A 23,376-nucleotide genomic window follows, 5' to 3' on the forward strand; every position below is an offset into this window, starting at 1 on the left:
AATTGACAAACGGAGATTTTGCTACGTAGTCCAGTCAATATAATAGAAAAAATGGTAATATAAAACTAAGATTTTTTTTGTATTGGAAAAAAACTCCTAATAAAATTAAGAATGGCTGTTTTGACCATTCTCTGAGGGTGATTTATGTCATCGATTCCATGCGCTTAATTCCCCAACAGTGGGATATTCCGCTCCTTCGTTTGTACCCCAAAGTATGCAATGATGTGACTCATATTGAACTCAGACATTCATTCATCACTTTAAGCAAAATTATTGTTGTTTCGTTGGTAGTGAGATTTAACCGTATTTTATATTTATTTATTGGACAGTTATTGTCCATTGTGTTTATATAGAACGTTGATTCTATCTGATTTTATCTCAAAATTTTTTTTTGGTTACAACCGATATAAAAATTAAAAAAATCACCAAAGAGTAACCAAAGGAAATTTGAAAAAAACGAAATTTTAATTTTGATGTCAAATGCTTTACAAATGTATGAATCGGAGAGATATGGTGTAATTTTGAAAAAAAAAAATTTTTTTTTGGCCGAAATTTATCTTTCTGGGACTATTCGGAAATCCGAGAAAATTCTTTTTTAGCCATAATTTTTTTTAGGAAGCAACGCAAGATCTCGATGTTTCATGCATTTATAAGTTATTTGGCATCAAATTTAAAATTTCGATTTTTCGGATTTCATTTGGTCCCCTGTTGGTGATTTTTTAGGTTAAAAAAAGCGAAACTTTGAGGGCTTTGGGGCACCCTTAAATCAAGTCCAATTGAGCGAAAATTTTGCACAGATCAATTTTTTGGGTCAATCTACAAAATGTATATGGTCGGTTTTTAACATTCAATCATGAAATTTTCTCCATACATTCATTGACACCCTAGTGTTCATATTGAGCTTTTGAATGTCTAAAATATGGTTGCCAGAATTTTTTCACCACGTGCCTGGGCAGGTCAAATCCAAGTTATTTGATCTAAAAACCTGGCAAAATCCGGCCATTTGACTTCAAAATTGTCCACCAAAATCTGGGCAATATCCGGACAAATTTGGTAAAAATCTAGAAATCAAGAGGACAAACTTGAATTTTTTTTCATCATAACTCATCAGCAGTTTTTAAATCGAATTTAATGCTTCCGAAAAACTTTTCAAAATAATTGTTATAACACTTTATCAATAAATTTCGTTTTGGACGTGAAGTAAAATTTTTTCAATACAATTTTTTTCTATGGTTTTGGCAAATAAAGTGTATGAATCCGGGCAGCCAAGTAGTGTATTCGAAAAAAATGCAACACTTTATTTTGTCAATAACCTTTGGATGCATGGATGTTAAATGATGAAATTTTTAGCGAAGTTACCTGGTTACGTAATGTTTACATGTAATTTTTTTTGTGAAGTTCTGTCAAGTAGTTTTTGAGATAGCGTCTAATGAAGAGATTTTCGACTTTAATTTTTGAGCAACACGTGCGCCATCTGTAATACATACTATGAACCACCTATTTTTCCAAAGCAAGGCTATTTTTATTTACGGTTGCAGTTTCCTGAAGCTTGACCTTTAAAATAACTCAAAGTTTTGAATTTGGTTGAAGTTTTAACAAATTTATCCGATTGTCCTGCTTCGGCACAAAAACAACATATTTGACTTTTTTAACTCCACCACCGTTTTTGCGTATTGGCACGATTCCGAATCCAACTTATACAGAGCATTAACTTTGTGGGACCTATTGAAGGTCGCATATGAAGGCAGTCTCTTTGTATTTTTAGCCATTCATCGTGTCGATCGTAATGAAAGACTTAGTAATTTGCTGTTTCCACAGATCGTTATCAAGTAATCCACAGATCAAGTACTAGACATTAAATTTCACAATTTTTTCTCCTTGTTTACCTCTGGAAAATACAGGCAAGATGCTTTTGGTTGGAAACCTGCCAGGTGACCACTAAAAAGTTCGTTTTGCTGTTAATTACCAAATTTTTTTAAATATCTTCCTACAAGCAGTCCAAATATTTTGCACACGATTTTACCACAAACAAAACGTTTTATCGATGGGCAGCTTCTCTACCTTGTAGAAATTAATTTATAAATCAACTAGATGAACAAATCAAAGAAATTTGACTTTTTTTATCACTTCCTTTATTCATATTTTCCCCATTGGGTCCTCTAGGACTTCTTTAACGATTCACTATGTGAGCTTTGATCAAGTACAGACCCCGTTTGTTTTTGGCAACACGCCCGTAAATTTTATGTTGCCAAAATCGAATGTTGCCAAAATCGATCGGTTTTTTTGTCACTTTTTTATTTCAAATTATTCAAAATTTATGCAGAACCTTTAATTAGCAAAAAAATTTTCAATATGGCTCAATTTTATTAGTTTTAAGCAGAAAAACATGGAAAAATTCGTGTTTTTACAGTTTAAAACTATTATTAATAAGCCAAATTGAAAAATTCATGCCAATATTACGTTTTACATTTATTTTGATTAATTTGAAATGAAAATAAAAAATAAAAAAGTTACAAAAAACCGTCTTTTTTGGATGTTGCCAAAATCGAACGGGCCCTGTAGATGGATTTTACCTGTTTTTGGGTCTCCCACTTTTCTTGATTTTCCTCGATCATGCCAAAAAAAATGTCAATGAACTTCAGTTTTGAATGCTATTGCAAAAACCACTTAACAGATCGTGGTCAAATTTTATGCACGTTCACATTACATTACTGGGCAGCTTCACTGAAAATTTCATCAATTTCCATCAATGCATTTAAATGTTATTCACAAAACAAAGTGTTGCATTTTTTTCGAATACACTCCTTATATTGCAATGAAAATTCGGATTCTCTTGCAGTTTTGGGTGAAATGTTTGTCATGATATACGATTTAACAAAACTCACATTCAAAACAAATTGATCACTAATAAAGAAAAGTTATTGATGAAAAACTAGTACTACCCTTTTCGTTGCGTCAGATCAGTAGCAAAAAAACAACCTTATGCAAAAAGGTCTTCTGATATAACGCAATGGAAGTAAAAAAAAAAACGCACTAAAATTGAAAACCAAAACTGAAAGTTTTTTTGTCTATTCATACTAAACGTTTTTACAAAAAATCGTTAAATTCCGTTGTTGAACAGAGCAGAAATCTTTGATGCTGCAAAGAATTTTAAAATCGCTAAAAACTAGCTGCAGAATGACAAGGATATAATACTGCCGCTTTTCGCAAGACTGTCCCACATGCATTTTCGTCATTTTTCAGTTTATCTCAAAAATCGTTCAAGTACAGTTAGTTCTTCAATTTAGACTAAAAATTTTCATAACTTTTTTCTCAACATATATGAAAAAAATACCAAGTCATGTCTGCCCCATATGAAATATACCCGCAAAGCTGTCCCATATGTTTATTTTTACAGACAGCTATAAAATTGCTCCTCTAATTTACGTTATTTTACAAATATTCATACAATGTGTGCGACGAAATAAGCATTCATTAAAATTTCGATAGTTAGACTAGATAAAACAGTACAGTAAAGTCAAAAATAACAATTTCCATATTTTTACAAGCTAAGTTTAGCCTAATGGGTAAATTCCACCAAACTGTTTTTTTTTTTAATTTCGCATGAGGCTTATTGAATTGCTCGTTGTAAAACATGACAAATAGTCAGCTACAAAGCCATATTTTCTTAGGTTTTTGTCATGCTGTTACTTGCTGCTTGGACTTTCATAAAATCTGTGAACCAAAATACGCGTACCTGGGTGCACACGCGTAAGTCATGTTGTATAGATTTTTCTCATTAAATATTTGCAACCAAGATGCTTTACTGTTTCTGATTCAGCATTAATATAACTTGTAAGTATTTGTAGGTTTTCTAAAAAGATAATCGACCGAAAAACTTTCCAAAAAATGAAGGTACAGGTTGTTTTATTCATGGAATGTTGTTATTAATTTTATTTTAGACCTACTCAATTCTTACGATAAACTTACGTTGTCTTTATCTTAATGTGTCATAAACATCACTTCAAACTTATTTTCATCAGTAAACAACTAGTAAAGTGAATAATACAGCGCAGATAGAGAGAATCAAATGATCAACTAACAAATGAAAAGCCAAATATGGGACAGCTTTGCGGGTACATATAATACGCATGCGAAATACACTGCCGGCCAAAAGTTTGGGATCACCCGCTAAAAACATGCAAATTTTGATCGTTCATATCTCAGCCGTCTTAGGACATATTGCAAATCTTCTGATCTTATTTGAAAGATGATAAGCAATAGCTATTTCGGAGGTATTTTGCCCATAAATAATGTTTTAGTTTTGCACCTAAAACTTGACCTTAAGTTAGAACATTTTCAAAAAATCGCACTCAATATTCAAAGCCGATCATCTCGGGATAGGGTGAACCAAATTTCAAAATTTGAGTTGCATAAGAATCCTTATTGTATACTTCTCAAAACACAATCAAAAAATTGTGTGCAAAAATTTAAAAATGTACTATTAAATAATAAAATAGACACTTAAGTTACCGTCCAAAAGTTTGGGATCACCCCTAGTATGATGTATCGGCCAAAAGTTTGGGATCATTCTTTTAAAAACATGCAAATTTATCTCATTCATATCTTTCTCATCTAACATCGTATTTCAGATCTGAAGGGTGCATTTGAAAGCTTAGGAATTGATGTTTTTTTCATAAATTCATTAAAAAATTATATTTTAAATCCATAACCACAAAAAATTCACAATCATAAGTGTGAATTTTCAAAAAACAATTAATTTCAGGTAAATTTTTTATGGTTATATGTTGGTTATCCACCAAGGGTGCACGGATTCACCGCAGTTTCTGCCTAAGTATGTGCTCACATGCATTCTTAGATTATTATGTTCGGCAAATCACCAATGCAAATCGTACACCATACCCGGACCCCATGGCTTCGTATGAACTGTTATGGATGAATGTATCATGTTGATGTACGTTTATTTTGGAAGAACGAGTCAATCAGGTGGGCTAGTTTACTTACAGGTATTCCGGCATCCGTGTATATACCTGGCCAGCTGGCAACTGATTGAACATTCTTATTATATAGTCAGTTATATGGGGAAACACATCTTACCTGTCGGCCACTTATGGGATTCGAACCCAAAAGTTTTTCTTGCCGAACCAGAACCAGACTCGCGCCAGCCAATCCACTAGACCACATCGGCGCTGGTAAATTCTTTATGGTTATCACTTAAAAATATAATTTTTGTATGAATTTATGAAAAAAACAACAAATTCTAAGCTTTCAAATGCACCCTTCAGATCTGCAATACGATGTTAGATGAGAAAGATATGAATGAGATAAATTTGCATGTTTTTAAAAGAATGATCCCAAACTTTTGGCCGATACATCATACTAGGGGTGATCCCAAACTTTTGGACGATAACTTAAGTGTCTATTTTATTAATTAATAGTACATTCTTAAATTTTTGCACATAATTTTTTGATTGTGTTTTGAGAAGTATACAATAAGGATTCTCATGCAACTCAAATTTTGAAATTTGGTTCACACTATCGTGAGATGATTGGCTTTGAATATTGAGTGCAATGTTTTGAAAATGTTCTAACTTAAGGTCAAGTTTTAGGTGCAAAACTAAAACAATACTTATTGGCAAAATAGCTCCGAAATAGATATTGCTCTTTATCTTTCAAATGAGATCAGAAGATTTGCAATATGTCCTAAGACGGCTGAGATATGAACGATCAAAATTTGCATGTTTTTTAGCGGGTGATCCCAAACTTTTGGCCGGCAGTGTATACTCGCGAGGAAATCCCATCATTATTTTCTCCTCTGCATCAACAACTTCCAAAGCAAAAAAGGCTTTGGACGAAATTCTACAACAATTATCCTAATATCTGTGAAGAAAGAAATATAAAAGGTAAAGTTTCAACGAAACTTTCCACGAAAGTTTATAAAAATGATATATCGATAAATGTGTCTCGGTCGTATTTGAAACTTTTCTGAGCGATCACATTTCATCTTTTTGTTCGTTCGTACTGCAAGTTTCCGCTTGTGGGACGAACCACGCTAGGCCTACTATTGTGTGGTGGTTGCTACAACTCTATCAGTATCAACCACTGCAAGGTAGTAGGCCCGTGAGGAACAAAACGATGAAATGTGATGAAAAGTTTTCAAATTAAAATTACCCTCCCGCTCATTTTCAACATCTTTCACCTTATTCTAATCTTCCTGTCCGTCTATATTCTTTCAATTCTTAAAATATTCTTTCTCAAAGAATATACAATTTCACCGATATAGCCGATAAAATAATTTCATCAAACAAATTTACGGTGATTAACTCTTCGTTTTAAAAATCTTTGAAGCCGTTTTTCTCGGTTCGTTGTTTTTGCATTTGAGACGCAGGATATATAGAGTATTATATTTGTCTGGTAAAGTTTTAGCACCTAAAAGTTATAACAAATTTCATTAAAAAAAAGTTTTTCCAAATGATGTGATGCAACGCTGCACAGTGGGAAAATTTGACCTAAAAATCAAAAAAAAATTGAAGCAGCAGGCTTACACACATAAAATAATGCTAATCTTACGTGAAATTTTCTCAGAATTTCTAAGCTGCCTTAGATTTTGGTCGGATCCATCTCAGTGAGGTGTTATTTGTACTAAATTACCCATAAATGATCTTCATATGTTTGCCAAATAAAATTTGAAGTCATTTTAATTTCATAAAACGAACTGAATGGTTTTAAAACAAATACTTCAGTCCATTTGATAGGAATAACGTAGTGATGAGAGGATCTTGAAAAGCGATCCTTTTTGCCCTTGTTTACTTCTATAAAGATTATGTAACTTTATGAAATAACATTTTTACATCTCACCTCAATATTGATCCTTTTTCACAAAACGAACATCAAATTGAATCTTAAGAACGCGTTCAAAAGCGCTCAATATTTTAGATCGATCGTTGTAGTATAAATGAGGTAACTTGTGGTAGAAAATACTAAATCATGGTTGAAAATACTAAATACTGGACATTTCAAAACTAACCCATGCATTTTTTCCGTGTACCTCTGAACGAAGGTAAGTCCTATACCTACACGTAAGGTACTAAAATGTGGAGTGTTCTTTCTGACTTGTAAATTCAAGAGCCCAGTGCTTAAATATTTCACTAACCATCAGAATCAGCTGTTCCACTTGAGAATTTGCTCTGTAAGCTCTAAACAAACATTTCAGTAATTATTATTATCACATCATTGGACAACTGGCATTACCAATCTTGTATTTAGCATTGAAGCCCTACCACTTGATAGTTAGCCCTTTGAAATGCACTTCAGTCCTAAAGTCTAGCTAGACATATCCCTTTTGCATTGGACCGATTGAGTTTGCAAGTTTTTTGCTTTCATAAAAAAATTTTTCACTGTAAGAATAAGAAAAGAACATCTGCAACTCAATGAGACGGCCATAAAACGATTAGCCGTTTGACATTGTTCACTAAACAAGGTCATATGGTCTGAGACAGGGGATCAAAACAAATATGCGCTGATTCATTAACTTCAGTAACTTATGTCCGTCTGATTGGGTGAATGGATGTTATTCGTTAGTTTGTACCTAGAGCTTTATTTTCCTGCCTTTCGGCAGCCGAATAAGTGCATCCGGCTCTGATTGACCGTTTCCTTTATCGGGGTGTAAAAGCGTCATGTGTTTTTTTTGCTGTCTTCCAAAAAGACCACTTCAAGTCCTATCACTATAGGCAGTGCGTTCAAATCCGTTCAAAACACACACACCTGCTGCTCGATGGACATTTAGGTTTCAACTAAGTAATGCTTTATGCATTGATTGGAACAATTAGCTGGTTGGTGGTACGCGAATAGGTTGATAGTGAACTGATTAAGCGTAGCGAGAAGACGCGCAATGATAAATAGGTGGTTGAATTTCAACTGAATGCTGATTCCTTCCTTTTAGTTCACCGGTTAGGACAGTGTGATTGGTTGTCGGTGGAATTGCTATGGTTGTTGCTACCGATTCGAAAAATTTACGCTTCAATGACCTAGAAATGGTTTGAGACTTGAGTTGAGGAAAAAAACTTATATGATTTCTTGTAGCACAATTTGCGGAATTGGAATAATCATATGCATGAATTTGAAAAAGATATGCTCAACCTTTGGAATCATCTTGGAGACCGACAAGACTGGAGCAGATTGGTTACAATTACAAAAATTGTTTTGAAGGAATGCTAGTAACAGCTTAAGTATTTGTATTAATAGTACACGGTTTCTTGTTTTTAGAAAAATGTCATGAAAAAAATCGACTTCTCTATACATCATAGCCTGTCATAGAGGAAACTCTCCCCTATCCAACGCACTATTCAGGAAATAAATCGATCGGTGGTCTAGATTTTTTTTCATTTTAGCACATTAAGAACCGCGAAGAATACTTAGCCGGAAAATACCTATATTAGACTATTCTTTATTTCAGAAATATCTGGTCCAAATTCTACAAATTTAGTATCATTAAGCTACCAAAAGTGTTTTGTTTAATTTTGTAGAATAACAAAATAGATAAATCATAAAAAAAAACAATTTCTCAATGATTTTGAAATGTTTACACCAATAATTTTAAAGAAGATACAACAAAACACTAAGAAGATATTTCGGAACTATAAAAACTGAACTTAAAACTGCTTCTTCATACACACACATCTTTGTTTCAAAGCCTTTTTGTGGATAGTGTTGCCAAAAAATCAATGGTTATTACGATAATTATTTATTTAATTGCAATATTTTATTCAAATCCAAGATCAATTCCAAGTTTTTCAATATGGCCTGAAAATCGTAAAATCTTTTCAATTTTAGGTCTGCGTTGAGTTTGGAAAAAAATATCATTTTTATTTTAAAAAATATGAAATTCTCTGTTGTTTGGTTAGATGAACACGTAAAATTGAAAGAAGAAAATGGATTTATTGTGATTAGTGAAACGTGATTTGACCGAATATTCGGCCTAATGCCACTATTCGGTACATCTCTACTTTATATTATATCATTTTTTACTCATTTGGATGGAATCGTCCTCAACATTTAATTAATAATATTTATTTTTTCTTGTCCTCATAATTAAAAAAAAAACAATAAACACAATTTAAAAAAAAAACAACAAGTAAGGAATCAGATAAACTGATGTAATAGTTAATCATAATTTTTGCAAACTTTTTCCAACTCATCAGATTCTTTGATAAAAGCAAAATAAACATGCCGAATCGTCAGATGTAGTAAATGATCATCGTTTTATGTTTGTTTTTGAGACAGAAATAACCAAGAAACTTTTTTAACTAACTTTTAAAAAATTTAGTAATAATCTCCGTATTTTGCAAAATTTGAAAAATACATAATTGTACATTACGAAAATTTCTATAACTTTTTCTCAGAAGTAAAAATTACTCACAGTCTCCTGAATAGTTCAATAGCTCATATCATCGTTTTTAAACCTATCATTTCCAATCTTTGTTATGTTCAACACTTTCGTCAAAAAGTGCAAAAATTGATTAAATGAATTTTTACCTATTTTCCAAAGTTATCTCGAAAACAAGAGCTGTTAGAAAAAACTAATTGCATATTTGAAATCAGCGTTCTCAAATTTTGTTTGCTTACGAAAAATCCTTTTTATTGTGGAAGAAATGTGATATTTTGATGTGTTTTCATAGATTTTTTTTCCTTTCAACTTCGAATTTCCAGTTTAAAGAGTGATTTAAGCACAAGGCCGTGCGAACGGAGGGGGGTTTTAAGGGTTAAACCCCCCTCCCCATGAAGATTTTTTCCAAGTAAAATTTTCACCGTATTATCAGAAAATTACTTGATCTTAAAAGGTGTTAACAAGCAAGTCAGAAATTTGGCTCGCCTCCGGCGGAATTTAGTCTTACATCACCCTAGGCTTGAGACATTTCATTTTGCGACACTATATGACGTTCACGAATTGAAACTTATTTCTAATTGTAAGTTTCGTTTTGCAATTCAATAAACCTTTTGTATACTTGACATACAAAAACCCGAACTCGTCTTTAGATTGGGTTCTTAATAAGAAATGCAACTAAACAAGAACAGAGTTTGAAACGAACAATTTAAACTTTAAAATTAGTTCAACGAATACTAATTTCATACATCGACAAGCTGCTCACCATATAACAGGCGTTTACCTCATATGATGGTCAATAGAATTGGCAAAACAAATCCAAAATCTAACATCCTCTACTTTATTACGAAAAAATTTGATTTTAAGAATTGGTTATGCCTTTACAAATGCTATGCTGATATGAAATATGCATCACGAAACAAATTTCGGCCTAATTTAATTTTTTTTACTTGTTCTTCTCAATGCTCAACATCTCAATTAAAAAAGGTTTTGATAAATTTTTCAAGGCCACAAAATTTACATTTGTTTAAGATGCAATTAATTTAAAACGTGATTTTAAATGATTGGGGTTCCTTGAATCAAAATTTGTAATTTTTCTATCTGCCTTTGTTACTGAAATGACTTTTGAAAATAGGTTAAAATTATTTTAGAAAGTTTTGCACTTTTTTAACAAAACTTTCAATCAAAAACATAACATTTAAAAATGAGATTTCAATTAAATTATCAACTTTTTTCAAGACTTCAAGTAATTTTGAGTTCTGAGAAAAAAGTTTTAGTAGTTTTCAATTTTTAACCTTTTCTCATTTAACGAATTTTTAAAGAAGTTTTAAACCGAATTGAATTTAATATATTTTTTAAAACATAAATCTAAACATTTTGCAGGTTTAACAAATTTGTAAAACGAAATCAAGTAAATGGTGAATTTAACTTTTTTAGGTCATGCATCATTATCAGAAATATTTTGAATCAATTGATCTACTTTTTTCAATTCTGATTTTTTTGTGTTCTAAATACATAAACTTTTAATTTTTTTCCTAATCAAATATTCATATATAAAATCGTGATTTTTTTTTAATTCAAAATACTTTAGCTGAATTTTTCAATCAACGCTTCAGTTGAAAATGGAGGAAAGAAATGTAAATTAAGATGAATAAAAAATATCAACTACTATCATTTTCCTAAAAATTATTCATGGTAGATGTTTACCTTATGTGACATTAATTCTAGAATGCATTTATTTTTCAAATCGGTGTTTTGAGAATATTTATTTCAAAACTAGACTGCTTAGAAATTATTTTGAAGCAAATTTCTAGTTCAGAATAAAAGACATCATTTTGAAAAATTTATCAATGACTTACCGAAAATATCAATCATTTTATTTGTGATTTGTTTTGGAAGTTTTTATGTAGTTTATCTGTAAAATTAATTATCTTTAAGTTTTTGTGAAAATTATGAGTAAAAAATGATGTTAAAGATCTATTTCCTTACTTATTGTATATTTTTGTTATTGCTTTTATTTTAGCTAAATTAGAATTTTGAAACCCCCCCCCCCCCCCCCCCAAGGTCGGGTCCTTCGCACGGGCCTGTTAAGCATATTTATTTTTTAAATAAATCACCGCAGGTTGCCACAACGTGTTTCATCAACTTGAAATAGCATTGCAACGCTTCTTCAAATCTTTGTTTCGATATGGTTTTCAAATTTTAAAAGCACGGATCAGGAATTTTTCTATAAATCTGAGAGAACGCTCACTACAGACCGTCTAAAAGAAAATGCGAACTTTCAAACATTCTGCATTGTTATTTTAAATTTTGAAATAATCATTTGGTAACAAGTACAGCCTCGACGCATTTCTGGAACATCCAAAAATCAAGTTATTTTATGGTTTTTCCAAGGAACAACAATATATTGTAGAATGATAGAATTCTAACTTTTTTCACTCAACTCAATCTACATTTTGTCTTCGATAGAAATGATCTTAGAGAATACACCTTTATTACTGTGAATTTTTTTCAATTTGCTACAATGTTGCCAGTAAATTTTAAGGCTAATTCTTGATAGTTTTTATTGTAAATATGTAAGTTTTGTCCAAAATTTTGATAAAAAAATATTTTTATCAAAAATTTTGACGGTTTTGTTTATTTTTAAAGGAATCTTATTTTAAAAATGTAAGATTTGGCTGGTGTATTTTGTTCGAAAATCTGTAAAAAAGCTGATTTTGCGTCGGATAGTGGAGAGTCTCATCTATAATATACATAATATCGAAAATTTTCAGTAATGCCGATTTTTGAGGCCCAAAAAAAAAGATACCGTGGAACCGATGCACAATGGCGAAAAAAGTGTATAAACTGCGAAGAAATTCAATATTTTCCTTCTTACAGTTATGGCTTATTTATGAAAAAAAAAATGTTTGAACATGCCAATTTTGACCAAATGAGACCTTCCATGTATGATTTTTTCCGAAGAATCGATATTTTGGAAAAAGCATTTTCGGACTTCAAAGTTATAAACCAAATGAAACTAATCTTGTGTGATTTATTCTAAGAAATCAAATGAAGTCTGTTTGAGCCATCGTACGCATTGGAAAATTGAATTATGGCTGTTTTTACCCTCGAATCCCCTATAATTTTTAAATATTTATGAAAAAAGTAAGTTCAGACTTTAAAATTTTGAACCAAGGAATAGATAGAAGGCTATTTGAGCCATCGTACGCATTGGAAAATTGAATTATGGCTGTTTTTACCCTACCTACCTTCAATTCCCCTACATTTTTCAAATAGTTAAGCCATATCTCCATTTTCCGATGCGGGTAGTGGTTCAAATAGCCTTCATTCCATTCTTTGAAAAAATCATACAAAATCGTTCTCATTTGCTTCAAAATTGTCCGGTCTGAATAATCTTTTTCTGAATAAATTGATTCCTCCAAGAAACCCACACAAGATAAGCCTCATTAGGTTTAAAATTTTCCAGTCGGAACAGTTTTTTTTAAATACTCAAAAAATGTAAAAGAATTGAGGTTAAAACAGACATAACTCCATTTTCCGATGTGTTCGGTGCCTCAAACAGCCTTCATTCGATTCCTCGGAAAAAAGTCCAAACATGTTTTCTCTGAATTAACTAAAAAATGAGGGGAATTGAGGGTAAACACAGCATTAACTCAATTTTCCAAAGTGTACGGTGGCTCAAATAGCCTCCATTCAATTTTTCGAAAAAAAAATCACGCAAGATAAGTCCTAATAGGTTTCAAATTTTAAAGTCCGAGGATGCTTTTTCTGAAATATTTGATAAATGTAAGGGAATTTAGGGTCAAACAGCCATTTATCAATTTTTCCGATGCATACGATGCCTCAAATTTCCATCATTCGATTTCTCGAAAAAAAAAATCACAAAAGGTAGGTATCATATGGTTTAAAATTTTCAAGTCCAAACTTACCTTTTTTATAATGAATTGAAAATATTGGATAAAATCAACCATAAATCCATTTTCCAAAACGTGTGGTGGCTCATAAATCACACAAGATAGGAACATTTTTTCAAAATTTTGTAGTCCAAATTAGTTTTTTTTATGGTTTAAAATATATAGGGGAATTGAGGATTTAAAAGGCACTTTATCACTGTTCGTAAGCTCGTGCGGCGACTAAAACTATTTTCAATCGATTTTCAGGACATTTTCACTAACAGAAAGTATATTTTCATATATTCGGTTCATGTGGGAGCGAAGATATTGATTTTTTTCGCGGTTCATACACTTTTTCCCCATTGTGCGATGTAAAATAGTCGATTTGTGTTTATCCATTCTATCAAGTTTCACCATCTTTGGGTTAAATAGTTAAGTTTGTAGATCTTAAAATCGAAGTCAGAAGTGTACTAGTAAATACAGAAGAAAAATAAAAACATAATGGAATTTTGAAGATTTCTTCTATTTAAAGTTAATATCAGAAATGCACTTGAACATCCTACTAAATATTGAAGAAAAACTTCATACTCATTTTAAGTAATATGGAGAATACTGTGCACATTTTAAACGAAATAAAATTTTATCATGAAAATAAACACTGTTAAGCTATAACAGTCTTTCAACTGGGGTGGTAAGATGAACAAAATTCAACAATTAGAACAAGTTTCGTGTACTAATACACTCATTATATCGATTTTTAGCAATTTTAACCGAGCCACCGGAAGGTTCTGGTTTTGTTATTTTGGCAGTTCATAAATTATCACACCTCAAACAGTACGTCTCGGTGGCCAAATTGTTCACATGGTAAGGCGGTAATCTCTGGTCACTGCTGGCATGGGTTCAATTCCCATCTCGGTACTTGTTAATCTTAAGTTGTTAAATGTTAATCTTAAGTTGTCCACGTTTTTTCAGTGTGTACAACCTAAATCGAGCCTGAAATTTGACACCAGATTATTTGTAGACACATCTTAAAGGTTGTTTTTTCCAGCGTTCATTTTTTTCCGATCTCAGAAAAATTGTGAAAACAGAGGAATTGAGTTAATACTCCATATAGAGAATGGATGCCATAATGAAAAACTTGCCAAACGTTAGAAGCGTGTATCGCAGATGCTTATGAGCAAATTATTTTCAAAACGATTATGCGCGCCAACTAATGTGGTTAGGTTTAAGCGATACACGATCCGAGCCTGGGCTATTACGTGAGTTAGGTAAGTACCAGAGTCCAGCAGATAGATGATGTATCTCTAAGCAGCTTAGGAAAATGACATGAGTGAATAACAAAAAAAAATTCTCGCACCCCAACTTAAAGTGAACACTCTCTTGGCTATACAGTTTAATCGTGATGATTCCCCCCAGCACCTGAGTTGGAGTAACGGAGAACCATCATGGGAATGAAGACACATGTTTTTACGAGTTTGGACCGGGGGGATAGGCGAAAGATTTGCAAGATGAGGTCAAGCGGCGAACAACGCGCTTCACATCGCATCGCCGCTCTAAGGGTCATTCCGATTCGAACGTTTTATGGCACAGAGCGTTTTGATGAGAATGTATGGGAAGAGAGCTCTTGAGACTAGTAGATATACGGTAAGGTATCAAGAGCCGAACCTTTCCGAAATGCACCGGTGGCAAGAGTGAAAAGCAACATCAAAAACTAATTATCTAGTGAATTTATAATGGGAGTAATAGCGCCCCGCTTTATGATGAGAAATTAAGCTTGCAGGGGTAAATCGTATAAGGGCTCTTAAAATTTCCTCTGGATCAACAAGAGAATCTTAACAGAATGAAAACACTTGCATGTATCAGAAATACATTAAAAATAGACAAGAATTTAAAGCACTAGTTCACTTGTTTTTCTTTAAATCGTATACAACACACTTATACACACTTAACAGCACATACCTATACTTAACAATTTTTCTCAAAATCGATCACAACATACCAATTATCGCAGAAGACTGGTCGACCACTCAAAAGCCACCCGGACAGGCTGTTATACCGGTTTCCTGAGTGTGTTACTCTAATAAAATATCAATAGAAACGAAAAGTGAAGCAACAACCCAAAGAACCTGCATGCCCAAGACTAGTTTTTCTGCATCGCTAGACAAGTCTTCAACCAAGCCCGGGTTTCCTTCGTGTGGCTCGCGTTCCGTAGAAAGTAAAACCGAATGCAATTTTGTACACACATATAATCGGTACAAATTTCCACCATACTAGTGCAGTGTAGTGCAGTCGATTTAGTCTCTGCTCATAATATTCAAACTCTGAGGCAGAGGTTGGTTTTCTTGCAAAGGCAAGATATGTGTGTTGTTGGGGGTCGTGAAGAAATACCGGTCCAAAACCTGTTGCCACCTTCCAATTGACGGTGACTGCACGGAAATGCAATTTTCATTGAATTGGTTTTGAACTGATACATTGTTTAAAACTGTTCTTAAAATTGACAGTACTTCGAAATTTTGAAGTCTGATAAAAAATCAAAATTTAAAAATTTCCTTCAAGTGATCTGCGTTTCGGACAGAATTCTTTTACAAACAGATTTTTTCTTTAATTTAAAAAAAACATCGCATTTCCGTGCAACCAAGTTGTTGTGACTACCCCCACCATAAAACTGCACATGGATTGCTGAATCATTGACCTCGTGCAGACCTTAAGGCGAGCATGCAAGTGTGCCTTCTGTTTTTGGTTGTCGTATAGGAAAGCGACGACCCCACGGAATGGTTCCGAAGCCCGATCACCGTAGTACCTCCAACAAACAGCTGGTCAACATTCCTCTTCGGTGGGACAAGTCTTCAACCTTTCCTCCCGGATTGGACGGGGCTCATGAGCGAGCTGTTTCCATCTTAGGATGGTTTGAATGGTTGTCCGAGGTATCTAGACGCTTCGATTTTGAAGACGAGTTACATTTTTGTCCGTATCTAGAGCAAACAAGTTTCTGAGACAAAAACTACGTTTCTCTCTTTCAATGAAATGATGAAATGATGAAAAAATTTATGACAATAGAAACTATATTTGACTCTAAACTCTTAACTATAGTCTCGTGATAGTCATCTCACATCTCTAGACATTTTGGTTCTTGACTTTTAACTCTTGACTCCAAATTTTTGACTCTTGACTCTTGGTTCTTGAATCCTGACCCTTGACTCTTGACTCTTGACTTATGAATCTTGACTCTTAACTCATGACTCTTGATTCTTGACTCTTGACTGTTGACTTTTGACTTTTGACTTTTGGTTTAAGACTCCTAACTCTTGACTCTTAACTGTTGACTCTTGACTCTTGACTCTTGACTCTTGACTCTTGACTCTTGACTCTTGACCCTTGACCCTTGAATCTTGACTCTTGACTCTTGACTCTTGACTCTTGACTTTTGACTCTTTACTCTTGACTCTTGACTCTTGACTCTTTACTCTTTACTCTTTACTCTTTACTCTTTACTCTTTACTCTTTACTCTTTACTCTTTACTCTTTACTCTTTACTCTTTACTCTTTACTCTTTACTCTTTACTCTTTACTCTTTACTCTTTACTCTTTACTCTTTACTCTTTACTCTTTACTCTTTACTCTTTACTCTTTACTCTTTACTCTTTACTCTTTACTCTTTACTCTTTACTCTTTACTCTTTACTCTTTACTCTTTACTCTTTACTCTTTACTCTTTACTCTTTACTCTTTACTCTTTACTCTTTACTCTTTACTCTTTACTCTTTACTCTTTACTCTTTACTCTTTACTCTTTACTCTTTACTCTTTACTCTTTACTCTTTACTCTTTACTCTTTACTCTTTACTCTTTACTCTTTACTCTTTACTCTTTACTCTTTACTCTTTACTCTTTACTCTTTACTCTTTACTCTTTACTCTTTACTCTTTACTCTTTACTCTTTACTCTTTACTCTTTACTCTTTACTCTTTACTCTTTACTCTTTACTCTTTACTCTTTACTCTTTACTCTTTACTCTTTACTCTTTACTCTTTACTCTTTACTCTTTACTCTTTACTCTTTACTCTTTACTCTTTACTCTTTACTCTTTACTCTTTACTCTTTACTCTTTACTCTTTACTCTTTACTCTTTACTCTTTACTCTTTACTCTTTACTCTTTACTCTTTACTCTTTACTCTTTACTCTTTACTCTTTACTCTTTACTCTTTACTCTTTACTCTTTACTCTTTACTCTTTACTCTTTACTCTTTACTCTTTACTCTTTACTCTTTACTCTTTACTCTTTACTCTTTACTCTTTACTCTTTACTCTTTACTCTTTACTCTTTACTCTTTACTCTTTACTCTTTACTCTTTACTCTTTACTCTTTACTCTTTACTCTTTACTCTTTACTCTTTACTCTTTACTCTTTACTCTTTACTCTTTACTCTTTACTCTTTACTCTTTACTCTTTACTCTTTACTCTTTACTCTTTACTCTTTACTCTTTACTCTTTACTCTTTACTCTTTACTCTTTACTCTTTACTCTTTACTCTTTACTCTTTACTCTTTACTCTTTACTCTTTACTCTTTACTCTTTACTCTTTACTCTTTACTCTTTACTCTTTACTCTTTACTCTTTACTCTTTACTCTTTACTCTTTACTCTTTACTCTTTACTCTTTACTCTTTACTCTTTACTCTTTACTCTTTACTCTTTACTCTTTACTCTTTACTCTTTACTCTTTACTCTTTACTCTTTACTCTTTACTCTTTACTCTTTACTCTTTACTCTTTACTCTTTACTCTTTACTCTTTACTCTTTACTCTTTACTCTTTACTCTTTACTCTTTACTCTTTACTCTTTACTCTTTACTCTTTACTCTTTACTCTTTACTCTTTACTCTTTACTCTTTACTCTTTACTCTTTACTCTTTACTCTTTACTCTTTACTCTTTACTCTTTACTCTTTACTCTTTACTCTTTACTCTTTACTCTTTACTCTTTACTCTTTACTCTTTACTCTTTACTCTTTACTCTTTACTCTTTACTCTTTACTCTTTACTCTTTGCTCTTTACTCTTGACTCTTGACTCTTTACTCTTGACTCTTTACTCTTTATAAGTGTTTAATCCTGGATCTTTACTCTCTTTACTCTTTACTCTTTAATCATGACTACAACCCTTGATTCGGCTCTCGACCTTTTGATTCTTAAATTTTTTCTTTTAACTCTTGACTCTTGAACCCGATTTTATATGGAATTCTGATATTCGAAATCCTTGTTGGAACTCTGAAAATATAAATATGTAAATTCAGAAGTATGAAATGAAACAAATGAAGAAAATGATCATCAATTTATTATTTCTAAGTATTTTTTTTTAACTAATTCGATTCTTTACTCGCAAAAAAAGTCAATTTTTGAAAGACCTTATTGTAATAAAAATATCTTTGATTTTTTTATGATTGTTTCACTAACTCTTATATTTCCTTCATCCTTTCAGGTAAACTTTCTTTGGATTAACAATTGTGTCGAGTAAGTTTTTGAAGTTTAAATATTTTTTTAAAGTTTCACTGATTTTCTGTTTAAAGATAAAATTTGTTTTTTTTTTCTTTTTTACGACGTAGCGTTAACAAAAATTTAATGTATTGGTCAAAATTTAAATGAATTAAGTTTTGAAGATTTTGTTTGAAAAGTTTGAATAAATTCTACAATAATTTCGAATCCAGTCACAAAACTTTGCTCAAAGATAAATAAAAACATGTTTTAAATAACAAGGTACACTTAAAGCAATTGATTAGCAGTTAAAAAATACGAATAGATGCAGTGCTCCTATAGAGGTGCAAATTGAAATTGGCAAATCTTCTTTTAGAGATATCATATTTTATAGAAATTGAATGTCATCACCATTCATGCTCATTGTTGGTTTCTACCGATGTCTCAATTTCACTGACTTTAAACTCTTCAAAAAGTCAAAATCTACAAAAGTCATATTCAGAAAGGCTCCCTGTTAAGATGCTCTCGCAAAAGTACAAAATGCAACATAAATGAACAGTTCGTAACCTGTTGTATCACATTTGCGGTCAATAACATTCCAAATGTGGTCTGTTATAGAGGTAGGTACTTGTTGCTCTCCCATTTCGGGTCAGACCCTGGTCGGTATACGACTTGGTGATTGTAAGGTAGCTAATGTTGCTGATGATGGTGATGATGATGAAGCCAAGAATCGATCGTACCTATTGCTATTTATACATGGAATAAAAAGTTCAAGTCATCGGAATTAAAACCACCCTTCAGCCATAGGAATTTTCCCCAGTTGGGCGACCAATAGGTATGTAGTTGGGCAGAAGGTTACGACCTAAAATTGAGGCTCAAATACCTTCGGCATTATTTCTTTTATTTAGCAAAATGGGGATTCTAGAGCACATTCAGTCAGTAGTGGGAGTAGAATGTGAAACTCTCACCGCCCTTCTTCTTTCGGTCAACATGAATCAGAAATCCAGAAGCAAAGTAATCGCTTTATTACAAACCGTAACTTGTGGCATTCAAATTGAAGCAGAAAAAAAACACGTTAATGCGGCTTAGCCTAACAGAAACGAGAACTCAGCCCCCCAATATTCGGTGGAGCCCATTGAAGACTGGCTGACCCATAACAAAAAAACGGGAGGCTGCTGGCTCGAAGACTAACAATGAAAATCACGTTTCGAGCATGTCAAACCGAAATGTTCAGCTGATGTTGTTCCAAAGGGGCGTATTAACATGTTTATGGCTGGCAAAACAAAATCAGCGTAATAAGGGTACTTAGTCGATCGTTGAGCTGCTTTAATGCACGACGGAAGCACACGTTTCATGGTCGATTTTTTTGAGACCTTCAAATATGGTCCTAATTCTTCATTAAAATGTTGACCTTCTCGTTTTTTGGATTGATTTTTTTCGGTGATTCAATGAAATAACTGCCGTGTAGTTTACGTTTCGGTTTACTTATTTTATTTCAACCATCTTCAGAACTAATTTTATAAAAAATAAACGGAAAAAAATGTTTTAATTAATTAATATAAACTTTCTCATCTTTCCTATCTACTATCTTTCGCTTACACTAATAGCTTTTTTACACCCGCTGGGGCGGTCACATTGATTTTTTTCTAGTCACTGTTGATGCTGCTGCTGCTGCGGCTCGCTGTCGACTGAATGTGTTCCGTTTTGCGATGTAGTTCCATTTCCTCTTTTTCCCGCAGCTTTTTCCACAGTCCGTTGTACACGCTCGAGATGCCTTTTGTGTCCTGTTGGATGTTAACTGCACGATTCTCTCGCATCTTTATGTGCAGTTTTTCAGCTATCCGACGGTGTGTTGTATTTGGGATTCGTTCGAGAATTCTCGTTTTCGGGAAATCAAACACATGACCGGGGCCGTTTTCCAACGCATGCTGAGCTAGGCCTGTAGCTTTCTGTTTTAGACGCACGGTGGTTTCGTGTTGTTTGATGCGTTTGGCAAGAGTTTGCGACGTTTGTCCGATGTACTCATTTCCGCAAGCGCATGTGATGGCATAAACGACATTTGTTTGTTGCATGATCGGAATTGGGTCTTTAAGTTTCGTAAAGATGTTGGACTTGATTTTGTCGCACGGCTTAGGAGCTGCAATCAAATTGTGTTTGCGCAAGATTTTCGCAACTTTCTCGGTCAGACATGGTATGTACGGCAACGACATGAAACGGCTACCGTCGGGTATGTGTTGCTTGTTTTCGAGGGTGTTATACAAATTGTGCACTCTTCTTTGTACAACGCTGTCTATCATGTTTTGCGGATAATTGTTTTTTCTAAGTATCGACTTGACTGTGGTGATGCTGGTTTTCCTATTTTCGGCATCCGACAGTTTCAAAGCACGATCGATCAGCGCGTAAGCGGTGTTGATTTTGTGTGTGTATGGGCTTTCCGAGAAGTAATCTAGGTAGCGCCCATCTGGTTGTTTGGGGTACCAAGTCTTCTCAATTTTTCCATCTTTCCTTAGCAACGTCATATCTAGGAAACGGATTGTTTGCTCATTTTCTCTCTCGATGGTAAATTTGAGACTCGTGTGTGCGGAGTTGAATTCGGCAAAAATTAACTCCACGTCCTCTTCGCGAGCGACGATGAAACAATCATCCACATATCGTTTGTAGATAGAGAGGTGTATGTTTTTTTCCCTCAATCTGTCGATGCATTGTTTTTCCAGCTGTTCCATCGCGATGTTTGCTGCAATACAACTAATTGGTGAGCCCATAGGGACTCCGTGGACTTGCTCGTAGACAAAATCAAGTCCAACATCTTTACGAAACTTAAAGACCCAATTCCGATCATGCAACAAACAAATGTCGTTTATGCCATCACATGCGCTTGCGGAAATGAGTACATCGGACAAACGTCGCAAACTCTTGCCAAACGCATCAAACAACGCGAAACCACCGTGCGTCTAAAACAGAAAGCTACAGGCCTAGCTCAGCATGCGTTGGAAAACGGCCCCGGTCATGTGTTTGATTTCCCGAAAACGAGAATTCTCGAACGAATCCCAAATACAACACACCGTCGGATAGCTGAAAAACTGCACATAAAGATGCGAGAGAATCGTGCAGTTAACATCCAACAGGACACAAAAGGCATCTCGAGCGTGTACAACGGACTGTGGAAAAAGCTGCGGGAAAAAGAGGAAATGGAACTACATCGCAAAACGGAACACATTCAGTCGACAGCGAGCCGCAGCAGCAGCAGCATCAACAGTGACTAGAAAAAAATCAATGTGACCGCCCCAGCGGGTGTAAAAAAGCTATTAGTGTAAGCGAAAGATAGTAGATAGGAAAGATGAGAAAGTTTATATTAATTAATTAAAACATTTTTTTTCCGTTTATTTTTTATAAAATTAGTTCTGAAGATGGTTGAAATAAAATAAGTAAACCGAAACGTAAACTACACGGCAGTTATTTCATTGAATCACCGAAAAAAATCAATCCAAAAAACGAGAAGATAACAACAACGGTGACTAAAACATTTAAAGATAAAATGTTGACCATACGTTTCGAGGTACTTTTAATTATGTCTTATACCTACTGTACTCACAAAAGAACAAGGAAGTTTTTTTTTAAATGATTAAGTTATTGGTTTTTTTTTCAAATGATTAAGCCACTCCTTATTTCTTAAAAGAATTGAATTGCCAATTTATATTTTACAAATAACAATCAATTTATTGTTCGACCGGGAATAATTTATAGGTTTTGTATTGGCTTTTTATCACTATACAGTGATCAAATTTAAATAAGGACTTCGATGAGAAGGCGGAGATCCTTTAAAGTGATAAAATAATCAATAAATGGACTTCGAAGGGAAGGCGAAGCTCCTAACTAAGAAAATATGAAAAAAAAAAAAATGAAAAACTAAGAATTTCGATGTGAAGACGATGATTCTGAAAAAGTTTAACTTAAAAAAAAAGAAAATTGGAAAAAATATAAAAATCAATAAGGACTTCGATAGGGAGGCAAAGATCCTGAAACGAAAAAGTTTCTATAAAACTACTAAAAAAAAGAAAAGTTTAAACTTCGATGGGAAGGCGAAGTTCCTGAAAAATGTTATTCTGAAAAAAAAGAGTAAAAAGTTAATAAAAAAGTAGGCAATTATGAAAAAAGAAAAAAAAAAACCGTTGGGAAGGCGAAAAATCTTTAGAAAAAGTAGCGAAACATGGTGAAAATCTTTAATAGATGATTTTAAATCAGAGCTTTCAGAATATAAGCTGAAGTCTCTGAGATGATTTCACTGTTACAAAACAAACGACTTACAATGTTGTCTAAATGAGAAATAGTTATACGATTTGGAATCAAAGTTGTATATTTTTATTATAGAAAAACATGATAATCATCAATTAAAATTAATGTGATGATTTAAGTACCTTCTTATTTTGATAGTTTTCATTTGTTAATTTGCGATTAAAAACGTAATTTTTTTGGCTTTAAAAATCCCAAAAAAATAAACAAATCAATATATAAACATGATTTTGCTTAGTCTCCATGAATATCAATTAAAAAAAAATGATTCTCTGTTCAGATCCTAAAGTAAAATAAAATCGATACAAAATTTCTTAAACTAGTGATGAATATGATGACTT

The 23,376-nt window shown here is 33.2% G+C and overlaps 2 protein-coding genes across 4 annotated transcripts in view; one reads left to right on the forward strand and one right to left on the reverse strand.

The window, feature by feature from the left end:
* LOC129751627 (putative ferric-chelate reductase 1 homolog) overlaps positions 1–23,376 on the forward strand; it is a 217,451-nt gene that overhangs the window by 10,314 nt on the left and 183,761 nt on the right. The window lies entirely within an intron of this gene.
* On the reverse strand, positions 20,392–21,264 carry LOC129752313 (uncharacterized). The gene has a single exon (XM_055748101.1). The coding sequence runs from the start codon at positions 21,262–21,264 to the stop codon at positions 20,392–20,394; it is 873 nt and encodes a 290-aa protein (XP_055604076.1).

This window comes from Uranotaenia lowii, chromosome 3 (assembly GCF_029784155.1).
Source record: "Uranotaenia lowii strain MFRU-FL chromosome 3, ASM2978415v1, whole genome shotgun sequence".
Taxonomy (NCBI): domain Eukaryota; kingdom Metazoa; phylum Arthropoda; class Insecta; order Diptera; family Culicidae; genus Uranotaenia; species Uranotaenia lowii.

Bases quoted from the DNA above. Each gene is read 5' to 3' on its own strand.
- LOC129752313 (XM_055748101.1), bottom strand. From the start codon at position 21,264: ATGACGTTGCTAAGGAAAGATGGAAAAATTGAGAAGACTTGGTACCCC.